Source organism: Pongo abelii, chromosome 1 (assembly GCF_028885655.2).
Source record: "Pongo abelii isolate AG06213 chromosome 1, NHGRI_mPonAbe1-v2.0_pri, whole genome shotgun sequence".
Taxonomy (NCBI): domain Eukaryota; kingdom Metazoa; phylum Chordata; class Mammalia; order Primates; family Hominidae; genus Pongo; species Pongo abelii.
Window position 1 is genome coordinate 13,758,975 of NC_071985.2, and position 25,647 is coordinate 13,784,621.

Genomic DNA, 25,647 nt, shown 5'->3' on the forward strand with positions numbered 1-25,647 from the left:
ACATCAAGGGGGATGCGCATGCTCTGTGTGGGGCCTCGCGCTTCGCCTCCGCTGCTGCCGAGTGACGAAAGCGCATGCTTAGGATTATGGGAAATGTGGTTTCTAAACCGCGGGCGCCCCCTGCCCGGGCCCAGAGCGGGACTTCAGCTCCCGGCCGGCCGGCGGGCGCGGGTGGAAACGCGGGAGGAGAGGGCGGGGCGAGTGGGAGAAAAGGTGGGCGGAGCCGGTGGGAAGGCCGAGCGGAGGGGGCGGGGCTTCGGCCGGCTAAGCCGCGGCCACCCGCGGTCTGGGGGACCGGAGGATCGGGGCCGAGCGCTGCGAGGAGTCCCCAGGACGTCGCCGAGCGCGAGGGCGGGCGTGCTCGGAGTGGTCGTTCGTCAGCTGCCGCCCCTCAGTCTCCGCACTTGCAGGTCCCCTCCGTCTCCGCCGGGACGCGGGAGAGCCCGGCTCGCGGCGGGGGCGGCCAATGCGAAACTGGCTGGTGCTGCTGTGCCCGTGTGTGCTCGGGGCCGCGCTGCACCTCTGGCTGCGGCTGCGCTCCCCGCCGCCCGCCCGCGCCTCCGGGGCCGGCGCTGCAGGTGAGGTCCTGGGGCCGGGCTGGTTGGCGGCCGCGGGGCAGTGGGAGGCCCGGCTCGGTGCCGCGGGGCTTCGCCGGGAATTGTTGGAGGCGGGGGAAGGGCCAAATGCGACGGTCCCCAGACGAAACAAACGGCTCTTTTCATCCTTGGAGCGTTAACATCGGGCAAACTTGAGGGAGCTTTTCTCCGCCGCTTCTCACTTCACCGTTTCCCTTCACGGCCGCAGAGCCGGCGCCCGCAGCTGCAAGTCCTTCGCCCGTCCCCAGGCCTGGTCGGTGATGTCCGACGCCGCTTGTTCGCCCGGGAGCGGAACCTCGTGTGCTCTTCAGCCGCCAGCGCCTCCTGCTTTGGGAGCTCGGGCTCTGAAGTTGTTTTCTTCCCCCCCAAGTTGTTGGTCTTTCTCGGTCAAGACTGGGGTTTTAGTGCCATGGATAATGTGTGTGCGTGTTTTCAAAGGTGGCTGGGTTTTGCTTTTAAGGAATAACTTTGCTGTAAGAATATACTGTAGTTCGTATTCTTGGATGATGATGTAAGTCGGTTAAACAAATCTAGACCTGAAATAGGGCATGGCCGAGAGTGGAGTTGTTCCTGTGAGTTTGGATCGCATAACCTGCTAATGCAGTTTACATGGAAATACCAAATTCTTTAACGATCGTGTCCATTTGCTCTAAAACTTAATCTCTCGTAGGAATGAAACCTTTGTTCTTGTTTCGCGTCACAGCCTAATGGAATGCTTTACTCACGGTGCCCAGTGGATTGTTTTGTTAGTGGGTTCCACCACCCTGAACACTACTTTAGCTTTCCCTGTATCTCTTGTCTTCTTTTTTAAGGGCTTACCCTAGAACGTGAAAGAAACCTAGAAAGCTCTTTTAAATATTATGTAATACTTAATTTTGTAACTACACTGGGACTTTTTTTCCTTACCATCTCTCCCCAAAACAGCTGTTTTCTAATCCAAAAGTTCTTAAAATTAGAATTGAGTGTTTGCAGTTCAGCACTCTGTGCCTTATAAGTAGAAAGTATTCGGCAATCCTCAAAACAGTCTCAGTTATATGAAATTATGTTGAGGTTATTTTGGTAACAATCTCTTTTCCTATTAGATCACTAGCTCTTTGAAAAGGATTTGTGTGACCTGAATAGAATTAAACACTATTTAAGTGATTTAATGAAAGTACAGTGTTACTATGCACTTAACCAGTTAGTGGGTCAGGGTTTTGTTCAGTGTTTTTTAGGTTTTTGTAAAGTGAACTAAGAAGAGAGTGCCATATATAAAAAATGCTTTGTAACATCTGCTTGTGTGTTACAGGTTTCTCTCTTTTGTTATGAGTGAGCCCAGCTGGAATCTCCTTGCAGAGCGTCATTAAGTCTGTTTATGGCCTTAATGGTTGTTTAAAGTTCAGTAAAACAAAACAAAAACTGAAATCTTAGTAGACTTGCTAGGCAGTTTCTTAGTTTGAGACAAGTTTTTCCTACTCCCTTACTGCACATGAAGGATGATGACTTTATCTGCCATCCAGTTAGACCAGGCTAGATTAAGGAGATGAAGAAGTAGACCATAGAAAGGAACAGGGTAATAACGTAGGTAAGATCAATACTAGTTTTGTTAATTAACTTTGGCTTTGAATGAGTACTGTGTATCTGGTCAGATAATAAATAGGATTTTGTTTTTTAAGTTCCGGGATACGTGTGCAGGACGTGCAAGTTTGTTACATAGGTAAACGTGTGCCATGGTGGTTTGCTGCACCTGTCAACCATCGATATTTTAATAATGTGAGTTAAACATGACTGGCCCGGCGCGGTGGCTCATGCCTGTAATCTCAACACTTTGGGAGGCCGTGGTGGGTGGATCACCTGAGGTCAGGAGTTCAAGACCAGCCTGGCCAACATGGCAAAACCCCGTCTCTACTAAAAATACAAAAATTAGCCGGGCATAGTGGTGCATGCCTGTAATCCCAGCTACTCAGGAGGCTGAGACAGGAGAATCACGTGAGCCTGGGAGGCGGAGGTTGCAGTGAGACGAGATTGCGCCATTGCACTCCAGCCTGGGTGACAAGAGTGAAACTCCGTCTCAAAAAAATTAATTGATTAAACAAGACTTACTCCTACCTTTCCTTTTTTCCTTTTGGAAAAAACTAAAAGCAGTGGAAGCATCTTAAATGCAAAAATTTCCCATAATTCCTTTACCATTGTGCTGTCACCATGTTGAAACTAAAATAGTTGGATGTTTTTACATTTTAACCTTTATACTTTAAGCCTAACAGGAGAAAAAATCCCCAAGATTTTGCTAAGTATTCTTTTCTTGAATTAACATTTTTAAATGTATTTTTTTTCTCTTCTGCTGCTTTGTCTGTCTTCAGTCTCATTAAGTAATGGCAGTTTTTTTGTTTTTTTTTTTGAAAGAGCGATTTACCTTCCCTGAATATTAAAAAAGGCTCTTTGGCTCGCAGTTGATTCAGCAAATATTTGAGAGCCTGTGCCAGCTCCTATCGTAGGTGTGGAATTACAGCAGTAATCAAGCTAAACTCCTATTGTAGGTGTGGAATTACAGCAGTAATCAAGCTAAACTTCCTGCCTTCATGTAGTTTACAATTTAGAAGGGAAGACAGAGCATCAGGAAATAATTATAAATATCACAGCGGTAGTGATAAGTATAGTGAAAAAAGATAAAGCAGTGTTAAGAGATTAAAGAGATGGTTTTAAATAGGTCAGGGAAGTCCATTCCGTTCTGAAGAGGTAACAGTTGAGCAGGGACCAGAATGAAGTGAGTGAGTCACGTTAGTACCAGAATCATCAATTTTTTTAATGTGATAGCTTCCCTTAAACCAGTCAGGGAAAGCAGCTGGTAAAGAGGAAGTGAAATCCAGCACACCTGAGGGTGACAGAGGACGATGCAGGTGGAGATAACCATCGGACTAAGGAATCTAAACATAGGATATCTTGATTACAAAATGCTCGTTTTGGGTAATGCCTTAAGTAGGAATTATTTAACGGTTAATTTAGAAAAATGATGTGACAAAAGAAGGCTTCGCTTTCTAGGGTATCTGGAAAGAAAGAAACCAAAACAAAGGAGCATATTCACTCAACAAGTACTTGAGTGTTAGATTCTGTGCTGGATGCCTAGTCCCTGCTCCCAAGGTGCTCACAGTATCTAATGGAAACAGACGTAGGGCAAGTAGAAGGTCAAAAAACAAATCAAGCTTGCTTTGTGATTTTGCCTGGGGTGAGTTCTTCCAAAATTGTCCCTATATGCTAATTGTGTCTCTGTGCTTGTTTCCTTATTTATAAAATGATGATCTCATAGACTTGTTGTGAAGATTCAATTAATGAAACACCCGCAACAGTGCCTGTTTCATAGTAAACACTCCATGAGTTTGAGAGAGGAGTGGTAGTCTGGTGGCCACTGATGCCTGTGCTAGGGTGGTGTTTTGGGAGGTGTCTTTGGTAGTGTGTATGATGATTGTCTTTATCATTAGAGCTGTGATAGGCTCACATGTTTTCTTCATTTTCAAGATTTGTATCTATTTGTGACTCTTCCAAGAGCATGCATATGAGAGTGGAATTTTGGTCTGATTTTTAAGACTCTTGGGCTTATTTTGAGCAATCAATTTTGATGTCAACCTTCTTTAGACTTTTTTTGATTGTTACTTTGAGACACAGTTTCACTCTGTCACCCAGGCTGGAGTGCAGTGGCACCATCTTGACTAACTGCAACCTCTGCCTCCGGGTTCAAGCCATTCTCCTGCCTCAGCCTCTGTTACGTGTGTGCCACCACACCCAGCTAATTTTTGTATTATTAGTAGAGACTGCGTTTTGCCATGTTGGCCAGGCTGGTCTCAAACTCCTTTCCTCAAGCGATTGATTCACCTTGGCCTCCCAAAGTGCTAGGATTACAGGCATGAGCCACTGCACCAGGCCTTCCCTTAGACTTTAATATGCCTTTGGATTTCCACTCACAGTGCAGAGTCGAGCAGGTTGCCAGACTCTCAGGATATATTACATATTAAAGAAAAGAAATAGTTCTTACTGTAAGGTCTCAGAAGAAAACAATACCCCAGAATAAGGCCTCAGAAGCAGCTGTCTGTGACCTGCTGCTGCTGTCGTCTCTCTGGCCTTGCATTCTCACCTGAGGCTAGCTGTAGAAACTAAAATCCCTCTTCCCCAAAGCCAGCCATAAAACCTAAACATATTACTCTAACTACCCCCCCCCACCACCTTTCTATATAAAAATTACCTAACTTACCTTCTTTTATTACAGGTCATAAGAACCTCATACCAGAGAGGGTCCTATCCCATACCCAGTAGGAAAGAATGTATACTCAGAGAGGACAAGAAGAATCTAGACAGGCCTTGCTGGGTTTTCCAACTCCATCTGTTAACATTAGATCCTACCCTTTCTGTCCAATCTTAATTCCACGTAGCTATCCGTACTTTGTTAAACCTAAGCATAGAAATGGGCAGTTTCTCCTGTATCTTTACTGATCAAATAAATTTATATGCCTTTTCTCCTGTCTATCTCTTGTCAGTGATTTTCACCGAACCTTCAGGGGGAAAACTTTCCCTTGGCCCTTACGTTACCCTCAGGGAGCTTGCTTGGGATTGTGATTTAGTCCTGACATTATGAAGATTTTGTTTACTGCTGTATCTGTGCCATCTAGAACAATGAGCATAGGAGATGCTCTGTCATTTGAGTGAATAAATCAAGAGAATAAAGCTGGTGCAGTTTGATATATTTTCACAAATCGAACACACCCAACTAATCACCACCCAGATTTAAAAAAAGAAAACTATCAGTGCTTCAGAAGTTCCCTTCATGCTCTCTTCTGTCGCTACCAGGGATAGTAACCAGTGGCAGAAATTTGGCTACTTTTGTACTTTATGTAAACAGAACCATCTAGTGTCTACAGAGTTCCTATCACCTGTTTATCTATTATCTGTATTAATAGAATAATGTTTAATGATATGATTAACATGTAATTTTAATGGCTGCATAGTATTCTGTCATACAGCTACACCATAATTTATTTAATGAGTCCTTTATGTGTTTATGTAGCTTGCAGTTTTTTGCTATTAATAGGTGACACTATGATTAATAAAGATCTTTTGAGTATATCACTGATTATTTCTTTAGAATGAGTTCTTAGAATTGCTGGACAAAGTTATACCATTCTAAATTATTTGACACATTGCCAAATTGCCCTGCAGAAGACTGTACCAAATTACATTCCTTCCAGCAATGAAAAAGAGTAGCCATTTTTTTTTTTTTTTTTTTTTTTCTTTTTGAGAAGAAGTCTAGCTCTGTTACCCAGACTGGAGTGCAGTGGCGGGATCTTGGCTCACTGCAACCTCTGCCTCCCAGGTTCAAGCAATTCTCCTGCCTCAGCCTTCCGAGTAGCTGGGATTACAGGCATGCACCACCACGTCCAGCTAATTTTTTTTTGTATTTTTAATAGAGACGGGGTTTCACCATATTGGCCAGGCTGGTCTCGAACTTCTGACCTTGTGAGCCACCCTCCTCGGCCTCCCGAAATTGAAGCTGGGATTATAGGCATGAGCCACCGTGCCCGGTGGAGAGTAGCCACTTTCTTGAAATCACTAACAACATTTCCTTGAAGTACCATCATTTAGTTAAATCATTTAAGAAGACATTTGTCAGTTTGAATGTAGGAGAAAACTGGTGTCTCATTGCTCTAATTCAAACTTGATTCTTATTGAAGTTGAACGTGTTTTCATAGGCTTGCTATTTGCCTTTTTTCTTTTGTGAATTATCTTTATGTCCTTCTGTATCATGTTTACTTCTTAGCACTTTCTTTTTTTCCCTCTGTTTCTAGACACCGGAATCAACTAGGTACCCTGTTCTTGTAACATAAAACAAAAGGCAATAAGAGTTTAGAGCCAGATTGGTAAGGGGAGCTAGAAATGTGAGCAACATTCTTACATAAGTATTTTATTATGCATCTACTTTGGGTTTTGTACTATGTAACACAGTACTCAGGAGTCTATTGGACTAATTTACATTAATGGTATGTGGTTAAAAAACCTATTTTTCTGACATTTGACTTCAATATATCTGGAAGTAGTTCTCTAAAAGACCACAGTATGCCGTGTTACTTCTGCTCTACAAGAAAAAGAGAAATGCATGTAAAGTCAAGCAGTTGAACAGAGGCAGCTTAGACGTGGATTAGAAGCAGGGGGGATTGAGAGTGGCAGAGAGGTGGAATAAGATCAAAAAGAGGTTTCCATGCATAATCCATGGGATTTTCACATGCCACATGGTTATCTTTGTATTTCTTTATTATTTTTAGAAAAATCTTGTTTGACAATTATATGGAGAAGTCAGGTAAAAACCAGTTAGGATGCCCTCATACTGGTCCAGGTGAAAAAACAGACCGAACTGAGCAGCAGCTAGAATTAATGACAAGAAAGGGATAGATCTGAGAAATTTTCATGAAGATTTTGAGACATCAAGAAAAGATTAAATTATGTTCTATGTAATCTATTTCTAAAAGGTTTGCTTTGATTAGCCATCAAAAATAAGGTAGTAAATTTTTGGCATTAAAAGTGATGTTTCAAATATTTTGAAAGTTTGTTTTTGTGCAGCATCCTTATTTTCTGATGATGTCAGATAAATGAGGCATTTAGATTAAATGTGAATTTGCCCTACAGCTTTTAATCTTTTGAGATGAGACTTTGAAACAAATGAAATAGAATATCCAAAACTTTTTTTGTATCAGTTTTCTCTAATTAAGAAGTTGAAGCACAGGGATTTAAATAATTTCTTACTAACTTAATGCAAAATGTTGGCTGTGGAATCAATGTCAGAACTGGCTGGTCACTACCTTTGCCTCCTTCCTGACACTAGAATGTACATAATATTTCTCTGTGATAAAGGTGGGGAAGCATATTGTCAATTTTACATAGTCATTTAAATTAGTCTCCGAATTCAGACACTCATTTAGAGTGAGTTCCAACACTAGGTGCAACTTTCATCATATAGTTATGTATCTGAGAAAAAATGTTCTGACCTATGAGTTCAAAAAAAATGATGTGTTACCCAACGTATTCAATGATCCGCTTATTGCTAATTCAGTTGAACTGGTATTGTGGATTAAAAGATCAGAATTTAGACTCAGATAAGCTATATTAAGCTGTATAGCTTTAGAATAGAACAGTGATAAAGAATGGAGTTGGATTGCCTGGGATTAAATCTTAGCCCAGCCATTTCCAAGCTGTTTGACTTAAGTTACTGAATTCTTTGGGTGTTTCATTTGTTCAACAAGTACCGGGCTGGGCACGGTGGATCACGCCTGTAATCCCAGCACTTTGGGAGGCCGAGGCGGCGGATTACAAGGTCAAGAGTTCAACACCAGCCTGGCCAAGATGGTGAAACCCCATCTCTACTAAAACTATAAAAATTAGCCAGGCACAGTGACAGGCACCTATAATCCCAGCTACTCGGGAGGCTGAGGCAGGAGAATCACTTGAACCCGGGCGGCAGAGGTTGCAGTGAGCCGAGATCACGCCACTGCACTCCAGACTGGGCCACAGAGTGGGACTCCGTCTCCAAAAAAAAAAAAAAAAAAAACAAGTATCTACCTCATAGGGTTGTGAACATTAAATGATACTGTATATGTAGTGCTTTTCACAGATTAACTGTTCAGTAAATATGGCCTATTAATAAGCTTAATCCATGAAAATTTGAATTTATTTAAAAATGTCTTTATAAAAGAATTCATTTTAGTACATGACTCGTTGTAGAGTGAAATAATAAATACCTCTATTCCATTTGGAATGGAACTTTTTTTTTTTTTTTTTTTTCCCCAGGTGGAGTCTCACTCTTGTTGCCCAGGCTGGAGTGCAATGGTGCAGTCTCGGCTCACCGCAACCTCCACCTCCCGGGTTCAAGAGATTCTCCTGCCTCAGCCTCCCAAGTAGCTGGGGCAACAGGCAATCGCCACCATGCCCGGCTAATTTTGTATTTTTAGTAGAGACAGGGTTTCTCCATGTTGGTCAGGCTGGTCTCGAACTCCCGACCTCAGGTGATCCGCCCACCTCGGCCTCCCAAAGTGCTGGGATTATAGGCGTGAGCCACTGTGCCTGGCCTGGAATGAAACATTTTAAGAAATATATCTATTGTGGAAAATAAGGTATCTACACAAAAATTTCTGTATTATATCCTTAAGATTATCCTAGTAGAAAGATCTGTTTTTATTATTTTAATTGGGCCTTTGAAGAAAATATCAACCTGGTTTTGTTGTCTTTTAGACTGAATACCTAGATCCCATGGTATATAAAAACATTGCATTTAATGTAGTAAAGAGTCTGGGCTTCAATAATTTATTTTTGGAAACGTTTTGGATCAGTTCCCACCACTGGAGAAAGAGATGAAATGGATACCTCATCAGAGCTATATATAAGCTTGTAGCTCTCAAGCCTTAAAACTGGTGATGAAAAACAAGGACAAAGCATATCTTTCTCTTCTGTCTTCTAAGGACAAGTTTTAGATGGAAATGTAACCCTGCGCATTAGACCTTCTGGCAGTAAAAAATGAGCCGTTCAGAATGACTCGTTACTTTATTTTTGTTTACTAAAAATGTTGCTTTCCCGTCATTCTTTAGAATATTTAGTAGGTAGTAAAAGGTTTACTGGCTATAGAATTCATTGATATAAATAAGGGTTGCATTACTTTCCAGTATGGCAGTCCTTCAACTTCATCCGCCAAACTTAATAGCTAACATTAATGTAGGACCTCACTTTTCAAAGCACATTTTTTTTAGTTGCCATTGAATGCCTCATATATGCGTAATACCAAACCAAGAGCTTTATACATGTTATCTCATTTAATTTTTACAACAGCTTTATGAGAAGTATTATTATACCCATTTTGTAGTTGAGGAAACTGAGGCTCAAGAAGGTAAATAACTTATAGCTAATATATGATAGAGCCTGGATTCTAACTGTGGCCTAATTGACTCTTAATGCCTACTATTTTTCATGCTACGTTGCCTTCTGAAACAGATTCTTACCACAAACATCTTGTTTGTTTTGAAGAATTAGTATACTTATGTGAGCATGAATACATACATATATATGTGAAAGACAAAAATACTCTAAACCAAAATGTTATTAGTGGTTGACTCTGGATAGTAGGTTTATATGTGATTTTAAAATTCTTTTCTTTGTATTTATCTGAATTTCCTACAAACATAAGCTTGTTTTGCAATAAACTTATGATACATATTGAACTTCATAGTAACTGATACATGACTTATTTCTAATGTATTGTTCTTATTTTTAGATCAGTTGGCCTTATTTCCTCAGTGGAAATCTACTCACTATGATGTGGTAGTTGGCGTGTTGTCAGCTCGCAATAACCATGAACTTCGAAACGTGATAAGAAGCACCTGGATGAGGCATTTGCTACAGCATCCCACGTTAAGTCAACGGTAGGTTTTCTGAGTTGTTGCCTTGCCTGGTTTATTGAAATAAGAGTTCTGAAAAACCTAGCCAGGCGTGGTGGTGCTTGCCTGTAGTCCCAGCTACCCGGGAGGCTGAGGTGGAAGGATTGCTTGAGCTTGGAAAATTGAGGCTGCAGTGAGTGGTGATTGCACCACTGCATTCCAGCCTGCGTGATAGGAATGAGTCCCTGCCTAATTAAAAAAAAAAAAAGTTCTGAAAAACCTTATTATGAATAGAAATGTTCATTCAGATATGTGGGCTCTTCCTGGGAGAAATGGCTGTTTCATTTGCTTTTCTTCCATATAGTTTGGGCCAAAAAGTAAATTTAACCAACATTTTAAGCCAAATGCTAGTTGGAAGAGAGTATATTCACTGGTTAACGTGTGTAGTATTTAGATACCCAGTGTGGTTTGTTTGTTTTTTGCTTTGATTTAGAATAGCAATTCTTAAAAGGTTCTATTCTAGAGCAGTTCTCTCCTTAGACACATGTGCATGTCTAAATATACTTTTCACTAACTTCACAGAGATAAATTTAATTTTTTTCAGTTTTGTAGTATTTTTTAGTTGTGTAATCTGCAGTATGTGTGATATGCCATGCTCTTTTTCCTGACTACCCTTCCAGAACTGAGCTTTGGTAATCCATTTCATGCTGACGTTAGATAGCTCTCAGTTATTAGTTAGGGGCCCAAAGCCTTAGTCTGTTCTCAATGAGATCAGCCTCTGAAGATTGTGTAGTGAGGGACTAGGGGAAGAAACACATAGAAAGTTGGCTTCTATTTATGTGAAGACTCAGGTGATAAGCAGAGAAGGCCCTTTCAGGATTGAATTGCACTGGCACGTTTGTGACTGAGTAGCTATACAAGCAAATTGCAGTTGTGAAATTTTTTTTTTTTTTTTTTTTTTTTTTTTGAGATGGAGTTTTGCTGTCACTCAGGCTGAAGTGCAGTGGCACGGTCTCAGCTCTCATTGCAACCTCCAATTCCTAGGTTCAAGCGATTCTCCTGCCTCAGCCTCCCAAGTAGCTGGGATTACAGGCACCTGCCACCATGCCCGGCTAATTTTTGTATTTTTAGTAGGGACAGGGTTTCACCATGTTGGCCAGGCTGGTCTCGAACTCCTGACTTCAGGTGATCTGCTTGCCTCGGCCTCCCAAAGTGCTGGGATTACAAACGTCAACCACCGAGCCCGGCCTAGTTGTGAATTTTCTTGTCACTAGTAGTGCTTACTGTAGTAGCTTTCATTCCTTTTCAAGACAGGTTTCTTTAGTTCATGGTTGCAATGATAATAGAGCCTATTACACAGCAAATGAAAGACCTCAGAATCATCACTACTATCAGAACCACCTCCAACAGCTGTACTTCCTGTTGTATTTCCCTGTTAGAAAATAATGACTCCTCCACCAGTTGCTCAGACCAAAACCCTTGGTGTTACCCTGATTTTTCCTTTCACCTGCCACATCCAATCCATCAGCATACCTTCCAGATGCTGCTTAGACCATACCCAGAATCCGACTTCTCACCACCTTTACCACTGCCATCTGATCTAGGCTGCCATTACGTCTCACCTGGATTATTGCAGAAGCCCCCTTCTCTGAACTTACTGCTTCTACCTTTGACCCCCTACATGTTATTTTCCACACAGCAGCCAGAGAGATCCTTTTAAAATTAGTCAAATTATGTCAATTCTCTATTCATACCCCTCCACTGACCTCCTTTCTTGCTCAGAGTGAAACTCCCAAGTCTTTGTTGTGGTCTTTGACCTTATCTACATCTACTTTCCCTACACTGGCCGCCTTACTGTACTTTCATACACTAAAAGTGCTCCCGCCTCAGGGCCTTTGCATTTGCTACGTCCTCTCTCACTAATGTCCTCAGGACTCACTTCCTTCAGGTCTCTGCTTAGATGTCACTCTAGCAGACAGCCCCATATGAAATAGCAGCCCACCCCTATCTTGTTTCTGTCTTCCCTTAGTTGGCTTTAATTTTTTCGGTAACACTTATCACCAGCTGGCATCTATATTGTATTTAGTTGTAAAATAGTTTGTCTTTCTCCACTTGAATGTAGGTTTCATGAGCACTGGGGCTTCAGGTTTGTTCATTGGTGTATTCCCAATACCTAAAACCTAGCTTGGTGCAGACTAAGGCACTCAACAACTATTGAATGAATGACCCAGAACCAAATGTAATGAGTAAAGTTAATATTCAGACATTCACCACTAATTTATTTGCCATCATAACAGTCTTGCTTTAAATTTAGCATGCTTGATTTGTGTTTTGAAAATGATCAGCTATCTGTATAAAAATAGATATTAGGCAAAAACACCTTCCTGGGACACAGTAATTTTGTGGATCTAGTAAGAGTACCTAGTAAGATGGCTAAAAAACCCAATTTGGTACATACTTGCAATAATTTAGTTAGCACATTTATTCATTTCTGTTTATACTTTTATTCCAAATGCTAGTTGTCTATGAAAGGTATTCTGCCTTAATTGGTAATTAGTAACAGAAACTGCATTTCTGTGGTTATGGCGTATTTTCCATTCTTGCATTTCACCAAAGGACCCAAACTCAACACTAAGTACTTCTGTAAACAAATAGTGTAGTATGTGTGGTAGAATACAAAGATAAATATAGTATAGCCTGAGTGTTAGGAGGGGCTTGACATTTAGTAGAAGGAAATAGGTGTAATAGTATAATAAAATGATGTATGTGCTGTGATATAAATAGATATAAAATAGCCCGGGGTGTTTGAGAAACTCCTAACACTTCTATATAACTTGAGCACAGGGCTTGTGGTGGTGGAGGAAGGGTTGTGGCGCAGTGTGAGAGAAACAGCCAGGAGAGGTAGGAGAGTAGAGAGGTGTATATAAAGAAAAGAGGGGGGAAGCATATGACTGTGAGAGGCAGACAGTGAGCAGATCATGTATAACAGGGATGTGGAGGGTTGAGTGGAAGGACGAGACTTGTTGTAGCGAGGACTGCTGAGGGGCTGATCTACAGAGGTGACCTTATGAGAGAATAAGGTCATTGCATGTAGAAAATGCAGGAGGAGGCTAGGAAGATTGCTAGTGTTCCGACTTGGAGAATAGTGGAATCATCAATCAAAACAAAAATACTACAAGAGAAGAGCAGGTTTCATGGGAAAGAAGCTCAGTTGTGTATATGTTGACCTTGAGGTTTCTACAGGCAGTGGTGTACTGGTAAAGGTTTACTAACTGGCTCTCTGGGAAAAATGATGCTTATATGTACATACATATTTATTATAAATTTTATTGACATAAAGGCTATACAGCATGTAATTGACAGATAACCTATACAATACTGTTTATCGTAAATTCCATGAAACTAGTTGATTCTCATAGAACGCTTTTGTTGTCTGTCAGACTCTCCTATCTATGACCAACTTATGGTTGCAGTTAACAAAAGAGTGTAGTTGTGACAAAAGTCTTTCTTTTAAGTTAAACAGTGAAGACTAAAGTGACAACTAAGATATGTCAGCTTTACACTTAATAAAGTCAGTGACTTCTATGCTGTATCAGGTAATAGTTTTGGAACACTGGAATCGTATCTTCCTTGACTTTTTTTTTTTTTTTGAACTATTCACTCTGTAATGGCTGTAGATAGACACATCACATTAAGCTTAATTTGCATTATCAACATTTTCTGTATACTTTCTTAAGTCTAGACAGTCAACAAAACAATAAACCAAACCCTTATTTGTATTATTTGCCAGTTTCTAGGGTGTGAATATTCCCACTGTGGCCAATTCAAGTGACTAATGTGACATCACTGAACACAGAGTGGGGGAAAGAGAAGCAGGAGCCATATGCACTATTTCCACCATGTAGATGTAATAAACATAAATGATCTCAAGAACATAAATAATAGTAAAATGTAGTAAAACATTAAGTGATTAATTTGAGTATTTCCTTTGATTTTAATATATATTATAAGATTATATAATTTAATTTTAAATAAAGGCTATGTTTAATAACCATCTCACAAAATTTCTGAAAAGTCGACAGTTGGCTCTCAGAAGCCAGTAGTAGCAGGCTTTAGCACACAGCTGTCTGTGGGTTATCTGGGTGAAGATATCCAGTGAATTTACAGGTCCTTTACATGGGTCTAAACTAGAGTTACTAATTCAGGTCCGGACACAGTGGCTCACACCTGTAATCCCAGCACTTTGGGAGGCCGAGGCAGGCAGATCACTTGACGCCAAGAGTTTGAGACCAGCCTGGCCAACATGGTGAAATCCCGTCTCTACTAAAAATACAAAAATTAGCCAGGCGTGGTGGCACACGCCTGTAATCCCAGCTACTTAGGAGGCTGAGGCAGGAGAATCACTTGAACCTGAAAGGTGGAGACTGCAAAGAGCCAAGATTATGCCGTTGCACTCCAGCCTGGGTGACAGAGCGAGACTGTCTCAAAAAAAAAAAAAAAGAAAAAAAACAACTAGAGTTACTAATTCAGGAATCATTCCCATGCTATTTGAAGCCTTGAGAATAAATAATATTGTCTAGGGAGAGGAAGTAAAAAAAATGAGTAGACTGAGAAAAGACCCAAAGGCAGAGCCCTGGACTAGTACCACTCTCAGTGGACAAGCTAGGGAACAAGAGCCAGTGAGGATGACTGAGCAGGCCACAGGAGGAAGGGAAGAGAGCATTTTAGGGAGCTGGCTAGTATCAAGTCGTAGAGAAGCCAGGAAGGTAAGAGTTCAAGAGTGTCTATTGATTTAGCAGCAGCTTATTGATTACATTAGTGGAATCTCAGTGGAGGTGGTGATGTTAAAGCTAAAAATCTTGTTTTATAAAGTGAGTGGGAAGTAAGAAACAGGCTGCAATTTTAATTTCTTTGTAGGACCTCAGTGTAAAGTGTGGTGGCAAGGAGGGATGGAAGGTGAAGAGAATAATTAGAGTCAGGACTTTATCATGTTTGTAATGTGGAGGGAAGGAGCCACTAGTTATGGGGGTAACCAGTGAAGCAAGGTCTAGGAGAGAAGGGGATATCCTCTTGGATGGAAAGACCTAGTCTTGAGCAAAAGGAACACCTTCTGAAATAGAAGAAGGCAGCAAAGGAAAATTTTAGATATAGATATGTTTTTAGGTATGGGCATGAGAACTGACTTTACTATAGTTTGCTTTTAAATGATACGAACATTTGCTTGTAGCGAGGCCAGACATATTCATACTTGCTTTAATATAGCGTTGCAATAACGGACTCATGCACAAGTAACTTCGTAGTTAGCAACTTTCAGTTTGCTTGTTCCCCCATTTTGTCAGACTAGAAGAATAAAGGTAGAGAATTAATCTTCATAAACACTTGTGTCTCAAAGTAAAAGCTCTGAAATGGGCATGAGGAAACGTGCATGTGCGAGGTGAAGATCAGTAACTGATGTTAATGCCAACACATCTCTCAGTGTGCTTGTGAAGTTCATAATAGGTGCTCATGGCTGTGAAGTGCCTGTGGAAGACAGGGAGGATCCTTATTCCTGTAAACTACTCAACATCACAAATCCAGGTAAGTCATCTTTTCCCTTGACTGCCATACACAAGCTTGATGTTGAGTAAAAGTTGCTAAGCTTAATAGTGTGGAGTCTGTTTTTATTTTTATTATTTTATTTTATTATGTGTTTTAGAGACAGGGTCTTACTGTGTCGCCTAGGCTGGCGTGCAGTGGCACAGTCATGGCTCACTATAACCTCAAACTCCTGGGCTCAGGCGATCCTCCTACCTCACCACCCTGCTAGGACTACAGACACGTGCCACGACAACTGGCTAATTTTTTAATTTTCTGTAGAGTTGAGGTCTCGCTGTCTTGCCTGGGCTGATCTTGAATTCCTGCCCTCAAGGGATTCACCAGCCTCAGCATCCCAAAGCACTGGGATTGCAGGCATGAGCCACCATGCCCTGGAGTCTGTTTTTAATAGACTAAAATGTCTTTCATCCAAATTTGTGTCGCATCCTTTTTTTTTTTTTTTTTTTTGGAGACGGAGTCTTGCTCTGTTGTCCAGGCTGGAGTGCAGTGGTGCCATCTCGGCTCACTGCAACCTCTGCCTCCTGGGTTCAAGAAATTCTCCTGCCTCAGCCTCTCTCGAGTAGATGGGATTACAGGTACCCACCACTGCACCTGGCTAATTTTTGTGTTTTTAGTAGAGATGGGGTTTCACCATGTTGGTCAGGTTGGCCTCGAACTCCTGACCTTGTGATCCACCTGCCTCAGCCTCCCAAAGTGCTGAGATTACAGGCATGAGCCACCATGCCCAGCCTGTTTCATCATTTTTGACAGATTGACTTGGGGTATCTGTAGAGATTCTTTACAGAATCAGAACTTTAGGATCCAGGAGACTTTATTTTTCAGTGTGATTCATATGCATTTGGAAGTTCCTTATGCTTAGATAAATCCTGAATTACCAAATTTTGAACTTTTGGAAAACTGCTGATTTTACCAGTTAATTTATAATAATCTTGAAGAAACGAATATTATGAATCAACTTTCTTTTAGAATTATTGTCTAATTTATTTCTGTAAAAGAAAAAATAGTAAAAAATTTAAAACACAAGTAACATTATTTATGCCTTAAAATTAAAAGTTTGTAAAAATTCTGATGAGGATAAAGAAAGCTGCTCCAGCACTTTGGGACACCACGATGGGAGGAGGAGCACAAAACCAGCCTGGGCAACATAGTGAGATCCCATGTCTAAAAAAAAAACATTAGTCAAGTATTGTGGCTCATGCCTGTAGTTCCAGCTGCTTGGGAGGCTGAGGTAGGAGGAATGCTTGGGCCCAGCAGTTCGAGGCTGCAGTAAACTATGATCTGCTCCCACTACTGCACTCCAGCCTGGGTGACGGAGCGAGACCCTGTCTCAAAAACAAAGACAACGAAGAAAGCTGATCCTAACTAGGTTCTCTGTGTCACCAGGGAACCAATTTTAGGAAGTTGATAAGTTTTTAACTGTCTGTGTTTATTAGCACTTCCCGTTATGTTCAGCTGTGTTTCTAAGGGAGGTTATACTTCCAAGTCTTAAATGTGCTGATTAGGACTTCTGGTATTTTAAGGTTTGTTAAAACTGTATAATTAAATAACACCTCACTTTTATAAGCAGTCTTCATGGTTCTCAGTCCAAGCTTTGCCATTTTCTAGCTGTGTGACCTCCTCTGCCTCAGTTTTATCATCTGTAAACTTGGGATTGACACAAGGATGAAATAAGTTGATACATATGAAGTATTTAGAATAATAGTTCCTAGAAGGTGGAAGGTACTGAACATTAATTTAAAGAGCCTGCCATTTTATAAAGCTGGGTTTCAAACAGCTTTTTAAATAAATTGGACAATATATTCAGGTCTGTATTACAAAATAGAGGTTTCTTACTTAGGATGTCTGTGAATTCAGTTAACATTGTAAGCAAATTTTATGTATGAACTGTGTGCTGGGGAGAAAGTCCTTTGGCTTTCACTGGAGTCTTGTCTTATTTTTTTTTGGAGACAGTTTCGCTCTTGTCGCCCAGACTGTAGTGCAATGGCGCGATCTCGGCTCACTGCAACCTCCACCTCCCAGGTTCAAGCGACTCTCCTGCCTTAGTCTCCCGAGTAGCTAGGATTACAGGTGGCCGCCACCACACCTGGCTAATTTTTGTATTTTTAGTAGAGATGGGGTTTCACCACATTGGCCAGGCTGGTCTCAAACTCCTGACCTCAGGTGATCCACCCGCCTCAGCCTCCCAAAGTGCTGGGATTACAGGCGTGAGCCACCATGCCTGGCTTTACTGGAGACTTAAAGGGATCATAAACCCCATAGAATGTTGTGTCACTGATGGTGTGGTATCCTCCAACAAATTACAATTGAAAACCAAACCAAAACAAAAATCCCTTCACTTTTAAATTAACCATATTTTTATTATCTTAAGTGCTGTTATTTATTAAAAGTAAAGAAGTAGAACTTTGTTAATAGAACATTTTTGTATATGTAATACCTAGGTTATGAATTTTTAAATGTGTATATAACTAAGTTAATATTGAACCTAATCTTATCTTTTCGATGATCCAAAGGCAGTTATGGTTATTTCAGTACCTGAAGGTCATGGTAAGCATTAATCGTCATGATACTGTGGCTGTAGTAGAAGGTTTAATAGCACTGTAATGCAACGGGATTTCCTGTGTCCACGTAACTTGAAGCTCAAGGCACGATTCTTTTAGATAAGAAAATATCTAAAAATGCTATATTATAATTGACTTATTGCTTTTAATAAAGAGGTTTCTACTATGGATATCTATTATTTACTGAATATCTTAAAGAGAAAAAATTGTATTGTTGTCCATTATGTTGTAGTCTAAACTCTCCAGTTAATGCTTGCCCAGCCCATGACAAAAAACTCTATTCTCCCTTTTTTCCCTCCTGTTCATATCTGTAATTAGGTAGGAGTCATTACTTCCCTTTAATCCCATTTTATTGAATATCTACTGAGTGTAAAGAGCTTCTAGGAAGTCTGATGTGGGCAACCAAATGATCTCCTAGAGTATAGGAAGAAAATATAATTTCTTTTTTTTGAGACAGGGTCTTGCTCTGTTGCCCAGGCTGCACTGCAGTGGCACAATCTCAGGTCACTGCAGCCTCTTCCTCCCAGGCTCAAGGAATTCTTGTGCCTCAGCCTCCCAAGTAGCTGGGATTACAGGTGTGTGCCACCACGTCCAGCTAATTTTTATATCGTAGAGACAGAGTTTCACCATGTTGCCCAGGCTTAGAATTTCTATTTATCTGAAAATAAGAAAATACAATCTTTATTAATACTGAATATATAGACTCACCACAATATATGCATATATTTTGTAAGTAAATAGGTATGTGTACAAATATTTTTTAACTGATGGGGTTGTGTAGTCAGCAAAATTTGAAAACCACAGCTCTAAAAGATACAAAGAACTTTGATAAAATCTTTTAAAATTAGGGTTTTATATTATTAAAGTAGCACTGATATTCCCTGCCTATGAACTGCTTTATTTAATGTATTCTTATTCATTTATGGTAATTAGAAAATTTATTTGAAGGCTGGGCACAGTGGCTCATGCCTGTAATCCCAGCACTTTGGGAGGCTGAGGCAGGAGGATTGCTTGAGGTCAGGAGTTCAAGACCAGCCTGGGTAACATGATGAGACCCCCATCTCTACAAAAAATTAGCAAGGCCTGGTGATGTGTGCCTGTGGTCCCAGCTACTCAGGAGGCTGAGGCAGGAGGATCCCTTGAGCAAAGGAGGTCGAGACTGCAATAAGCCATGTTCATGCCACTGCACTGCAGCCTGGGTGACTGGGTGACTGTCTCAAAAAAAGAAAGAAAAGGAAAGAAAAATTATTTGAAAAGAACTGTTTGGGCACTGATTAGACAGCTGTGAGGGAGTGGAAAGGGGACTGACTTTGGAATCACTAAATGGGACTTGATTCCTGGATCTGCCACTTTCTATGACCTTAGGTGAATTGCTTAATTTTGGGCCTCAGTTTCTTAATATGTAAACTGGAGAGAATGCCACAACACACGGGTAGTAGTGAAGATGTAAATGTGATGGGAAATGGTACATAGAAGATGGTTCAAAACTGTGTTGGATATGTTTATCTTTTATCAGTGCTGTTCAGCAAGAGTTTTTCAGTGTTATTTGAAGTGACTTCAGTTGCTTATTTATACCGTGATAATTGCCTGACGTATCACAAATATTTTAAATTGCCTAATAAGAAGTAGGATTTTTGGAATTTTCACAGTAAGACCAAATTTACTGATTATTTATGACTACAGTCAGTACTGTTGTTATTATTTCTATTTATCCAACCCTTCTGAATAGATGCCTTCCAGTTGACTTAAATTTAATATTTCCTGTGGCATTTATACATATATATGCACACATGTATGCAAAAAGCTATTAAAGCAGTTCTGATAATTAACTTACTTGGATGTGGCTGAAAACTTTATTCTTAAATTTCAAAAATGTTTATATAGAAGCAGCCATTTTTCTCAAGCATTTTTTAAAAATTCCTGCCATTTGTGAATTATATAGCAAATGATTACCTAGGTTTTGGCATTAAGCCCACTTCACTGCTTCTTACTAGTAAAACAAAGGATTACATTTGTTCAATTATATAAACCTGTTCTCATTACTTAGTTTTGAATCAGGAAATTGAAGCGTTCAGTCTGTCCGAAGACACTTCATCAGGGCTCCCTGAGGATCGAGTTGTCAGCGTGAGTTTCCGAGTTCTCTACCCCATCGTTATTACCAGTCTTGGAGTGTTCTATGATGCCAGTGATGTGGGTTTCCAGAGGAACATCACTGTCAAACTTTATCAGGCAGAACAAGAGGTATGCACTGCTCTGTACAGGTTTTTTCTCTTTTTTCCTTTTCAAAAACATCAACTTTTCCTTGTGACAATACAGTAAGTAGATTGGAAGACTATATAATTCTCTCTGGTTGAGAGACTTTCACCTTTCTTCCCCTATTGACTGAATACACTGTAGTGTGATATAATACTGGTTTGGGGATAGATTGTCTATGAATAAATGTGCTATATCTAGAAGAGAAGGAGTTGACTAGATTAGAAATCGCCAACCTAAAATTCCCTAAAGCCTAGGGAATTTCAAAAGTTGGTAATGGATATAAAAAAAATTTAGGATTCTTAGGATAAGTAAGTATTATTGCCTCTTTCTTTCAGCTGTAAAAGTCTGTAATACAAGGCTAATAACTGCTTCAAATCTTTTTTGTAATAAGGATATAGAGGGAATAAAAGTTATTCTTTTATAGAAAACAGAAAACCACTGAGGTTTCTCTGTTCCTGATATGTGGGGAAATCTGATTTGTTCACAGAGTGCATCTGAAGGAGTAGCATGGAATTGTATTTGAAGGATCTGTTTTTTAGTTTTAAACATGAGGAAAACTTGAAGGAATTATTCGGTAAACAACCCTATAGCCACTAACTACATTCTACAACAATTAACGTTTTTTCTGTATTTGGTTTATTACTCCTAAGTAGCTGGGATTACAGGTGCATGCCACCACACCTGGCTAATTTTTGTATTTTTAGTAAAGACGGGATTTTGCCATGTTGGCTAGGCTGGTGTCAGACTCCTGACCTCAAGTGATCTGCCCTCCTCGGCCTCCCAAAGTACTGCCTCAGCCTCCCAAGTAGCCTCCCAAAGTGCTGGGATTACAGGCGTGAGGCACCGCACCAGGCCTGCTGTGCTTCTTCTTTGTCTGTTTTGTTCAGGGCGTCCTACGTGTTTCTTCAATCTGTAAATGTATGTCTTTTACCAAATTTGGGGGATTTTCAGCTATTAATGTCTTCAGAACCTTTTCTGACTTCTCTCGCTCTCTCTACTCCTCCTGGGATTCCAATTACATGTATGTTAGATCTTTTGGTATTGTCCTGCAGATCACAAGACTGTTCATTTTTTTTCAGTGTTTTTTCTCTTTTCTAATGTAGATAACTTCTGTTAATCTGTATTCAAGTTTAGTGACTCTTCTGTCATCTCAAATCTGAAGTTAAGCCTATCCAATGAATTTTTTATTTTAGATTTATTTTAAATATTATACTTTTTAGTGCTTCAGTTTCCATTTAGTTCTTTTTTACTGTTTCTATTTCTCTAAAATTTCCTCTGTGTTCATTGTTTGAGAATATTTTTCTCTACAGCTTTGACCATAGTTATAACAGCAGCTTTAAAATCTGTGTATGCTTATTCTAAGTCATCTCAGCATCTGTCTTTATTGATTATTATCTTTCCTCTAAAATATGGGTAACATTTTTCTGTTTTATGTCTAGTATTTTGGGGGGTTTTTTGGTTTGGATTTTGGTTTCTTTGTTGTTGTTTGACAGGGTCTCACTCTTTTACCTGGGCTGGAGTGCAGTGGCACAGTCGTGGTTCACTGCAGCCTTAAACTCCTGGGCTCAAGCTATCCGCCCCCCTCAGCCTCCTGAGTAGCTGGGACTACATGCCTGTGCCACCATACCCAGCTATTTATAAAATTTTTTGTAGAGCAGGGTCTCGCCATGTCAAACTCTTAGCCTCAAGTGATCCTCCTGCCTTGACTTCCCAAAGTGCTGGGATTACAGGTGTGAGCCACCAAACCTGGCCCTTATCTTTGCATTGTATCCTAGATATTGTGAATAATTCATTGTAGGAACTCTGGATCCTATTATATTCCTCAAAGAGTATTGATTTTTTTGTTTGTTTGTTTTAGCAGACAGTTAAATTGGCTGGACACAGACTGTAAACATTGTCTCACTTGCAATGAGAAACAGCTAAAATCTCTATTCAGTTTTTCTGGCCTTGGATGGGCTACTTGGGTTCTGCCTTGTATGTGTATTTCATGAGTCAGCCACAGATTTGGGCAGAGTTTATATGAAGAATTTACGGTTCTCTCTGTGATCCTTTCCTTTCTGGGAGGTTCTCCCTAACGCCTTTTATAAATTGATGTGTTTGCCCCAACTCTGTCCTCTTAATTTTCAAGCAGAAAGACTACAGATTTTCATTCAGATTTCTAGTTGCCCTAGAGTTGTATCCTCAGACAGAGTCAAGAAAAGGGGTAGGGAGGAGATGCATATTTGGAGCCTTTTCCTTCTTCCAAGTACTGATTCTTCTCCAGTTTCTGCCTGTTTGTTTGAATTCCAGTGCCTTCAAATCACTGTTTTTTATGTTTCATCCAGAGTTCATAGTTATTATCTATAGGAGAATTGGTCTGATATTACTGGAAGCAGAACTCTGTTCAGTTTTTTAAAATGTGTTTGTATTATCAATGTTGATTATTAGCAATGAATACAATGTTAGAGACTCACCAATAAATATACAAATAAATTTGAGATTAAATTTCTTTTTTATAATTTGCCCTGTTCTTCCTCTAAATAATCTGTCTCGTTTGTTGATGTGTTTATAGACATAAATATAAGACAGAGGGAAGAGTAGGATTTCTACTGATGATGCCAGCTATAATGATTACAGTGAGAAGAGTTGTATACTCAACTATAGGAGTCCATATATGATTGTAGTTAACAGTTTCATTGATACTGAAGATCAAATAGGTAATTGAAATAGCAGTACTCTGAGTATCACTGTTATCTAGAAATTAGAATTAATCTTGAATTTTTTTGGTACACTTGTTTATCTTAGTATATGTAGTTTTTAAAAAAAACCATTAGCCAGGCGCAGTGGCTCATGCCTGTAATCCCAGCACTTCGGGAGGGCAAGGCAGTTGGATTGCTTCAGCCCAGGAGTTAGAGACCAGCCTAGGCAATATAGTGAGACCCCATCTCTACAAAAAATTAAGAAAATAGGCAGGCGTGGTGGCATTTGCTTATAGTCCCAGCTACTTGGGAGGTTGAGGTGGGAGGATCACTTGCGCCGAGGAGGTTGAGGCTGCATTACAGTGAGCCGTGATTGCACCATTCACTCCAGCATAGGTGACAGAGTGAGACTGTCTCAAAAAACAAAACTATTTATAGTGTGCGAGTTATCAATCAAGTAGTTTGGTTCAGACATACAATATTTTGATCATGTCGATATAACTTTTAGTTGCCATATTTTTAACCAGGGAGGAGTTAATCTTTGTCCTCAAGGAAGGACTAGTCTAAGATGGATGCTAATGGGTTCATGGGTAGTCACAATGCAAAAACTATTCTTATACTTCATTGCTAAGAACTGGTGTTCATGAAAGAAATAGACATAATCCATTGAAATGTGCTTAATTTTGAACCCCTGCATGGTTTTAAGAGCTTAACAGAAGTTTCCCCTGTGGTAAGTTGGTATATAAGAATAGGCATGAGAATGAGGAAATGTTGCCTAGAAGAAATGGGAGGGCCCAAGAAAACGATAGACATAATGAAAATCAGTCCACGTTTTTTTTTTGTTTTTTTTTTTTTTGAGACAAAGTCTGGCTCTGTGGTCCAGGCTGGAGTGCAGTGGTGCAGTCTTGGCTCACTGCAGCCTCCACCTCCTGAGGTCAAGCGATTCTCCTGTTTCAGCCTCCCAAGTGGCTGGACTACAGGTGCCTGCCACCACACCCAGCTAATTTTTGTATTTTTAGTAGAAATTTGGAGTTTCACATGTTGGCCAGGCTGGTCTGGAACTCCTGACCTCAAGTGATCTGCCTGCCTCAGCCTCCCAAAGTGCTGGGATTACAAGTGTGAGCCACTGCACCTGGCCCCAGTCCTCTTTTATATTCCCTTTTTTGTTTTGTGTATATTTTCTTATGAAGATTCTTTTTCAAAAAGAAACTCCCTTCTTTTTGAAGGGAGTTTCCTGAATGCTTTGGTTCCCAGTAAAAATCTGTGTCTTTCAGTTTAGTTTTAACCCTTTGGGGGAGTTTTGACACTATAATGTGTTGGCTTAACTTAACAACACTGCTCACTTCCCTGAATATTTTTTCTTTCAAGGTGGGTTTTTTTTTTTTAAGGTTATGTGGATTATGTTTAGCATTTGAGAATTTCATGACAACTTTGATTACCTTAAATATCGTTATTTAATAACCATGACTGCACTAGGAAACCCAGTGATTCCAAAACCACAGTAGAACCATGTTAGTGACCGTGGTTAGGGCCATTGTGGATTTAGCTGACCAAGATGTAAGGTGTTTGAAAACTTGTTGCATATGCAATGTATAACATGAAGTATTTTTTCTTGTCTTTTTCTCCCAATTTGTAGGAGGCCCTCTTCATTGCTCGCTTCAGTCCTCCAAGCTGTGGTGTGCAGGTGAACAAGCTGTGGTACAAGCCCGTGGAACAGTTCATCTTACCAGAGGTACAGGGTGGCAAGAAAAGACTGTAGTACCAATGCAGTCCTTCATAGGAGTGGGCATGTGCTTTCAGGGGCAGGCACTTGGTATTTTCCTGTACCAGGGCAGCACTCCAGAGTGATAGATGAAGGTACCAACTGTGGATGGGCTAAAACATAGCACTTTGTATTCAAACCTCCTGAGGACTTCATGAGGCCTCAGAGGTTCCAAAACCACTTTTTGAAAAACATTGCACGTTGCCGTAGTTTATTTAGTGGAGTAGAGAACTACACAACTGTTTTAATGACAGAGGACGGTGTTGGGTGTGGATTGATGGAAAGACCAGACAGAGATACCATTTGGGTAAAAAGTAAATAATTTGCTTATCTAAAGAATGAAAAGAAAAGTCAGTGCAGACAGGATAATGACAGAGATGGACCATGTTTCCAAGTTAAATAAAATTTCTCCAAAGGGTGAACAGTTGTGGATGATAGCCTGAAAATGTACCTGTCACCTTCTGGGTCCCTCTAGGTCCAGTCGTAACTAGATATGCACTAAAGAATGCCTCGCCTGCCAGGTGCCCTCACTAGTCCTGGAGTTAAGCCACACAGTATGGTCACAGAGTGTGACAGAATCAGGATCAGACATGAACAAATTATTCATTCATCAGCTTCAGCCTTTCTAGGCTGTTTTAGTCTAGGCTGAGTACATTCCTGAACTCAGTGCTCTGGAACCACAATTGGGGTCAGTTTCCTAGAGACATCTCTGGGATTCACTTTAGATCACCTATAGAGTTCATTCCGCAGCATCTCAGCTGGGCTAAGGTGTGGAGGCTAGACAACTGACCGGCCCTGGTGACTAACCAAGAAACTTTTTCC

The 25,647-nt window shown here is 40.4% G+C and overlaps 1 protein-coding gene across 2 annotated transcripts in view; it reads left to right on the plus strand.

Annotated features, from left to right (window-relative positions):
- The first annotated feature begins 202 nt into the window (after positions 1-202).
- The window catches only part of B3GALNT2 (beta-1,3-N-acetylgalactosaminyltransferase 2), a 60,852-nt gene continuing 35,407 nt past the window's right edge, over positions 203-25,647 (plus strand). Inside the window, exons 1-5 of one of the 2 annotated variants that reach the window (XM_002809280.6) lie at positions 203-578; positions 9,874-10,021; positions 15,453-15,553; positions 20,177-20,370; positions 24,700-24,795. In XM_002809280.6, the coding sequence (XP_002809326.1) occupies positions 467-578; positions 9,874-10,021; positions 15,453-15,553; positions 20,177-20,370; positions 24,700-24,795 (651 nt within the window). In that variant the 5' untranslated portion in view covers positions 203-466. The remainder of the gene's footprint in view (positions 579-9,873; positions 10,022-15,452; positions 15,554-20,176; positions 20,371-24,699; positions 24,796-25,647) is intronic. The other variant, XM_063716329.1, reaches the window with a different exon arrangement.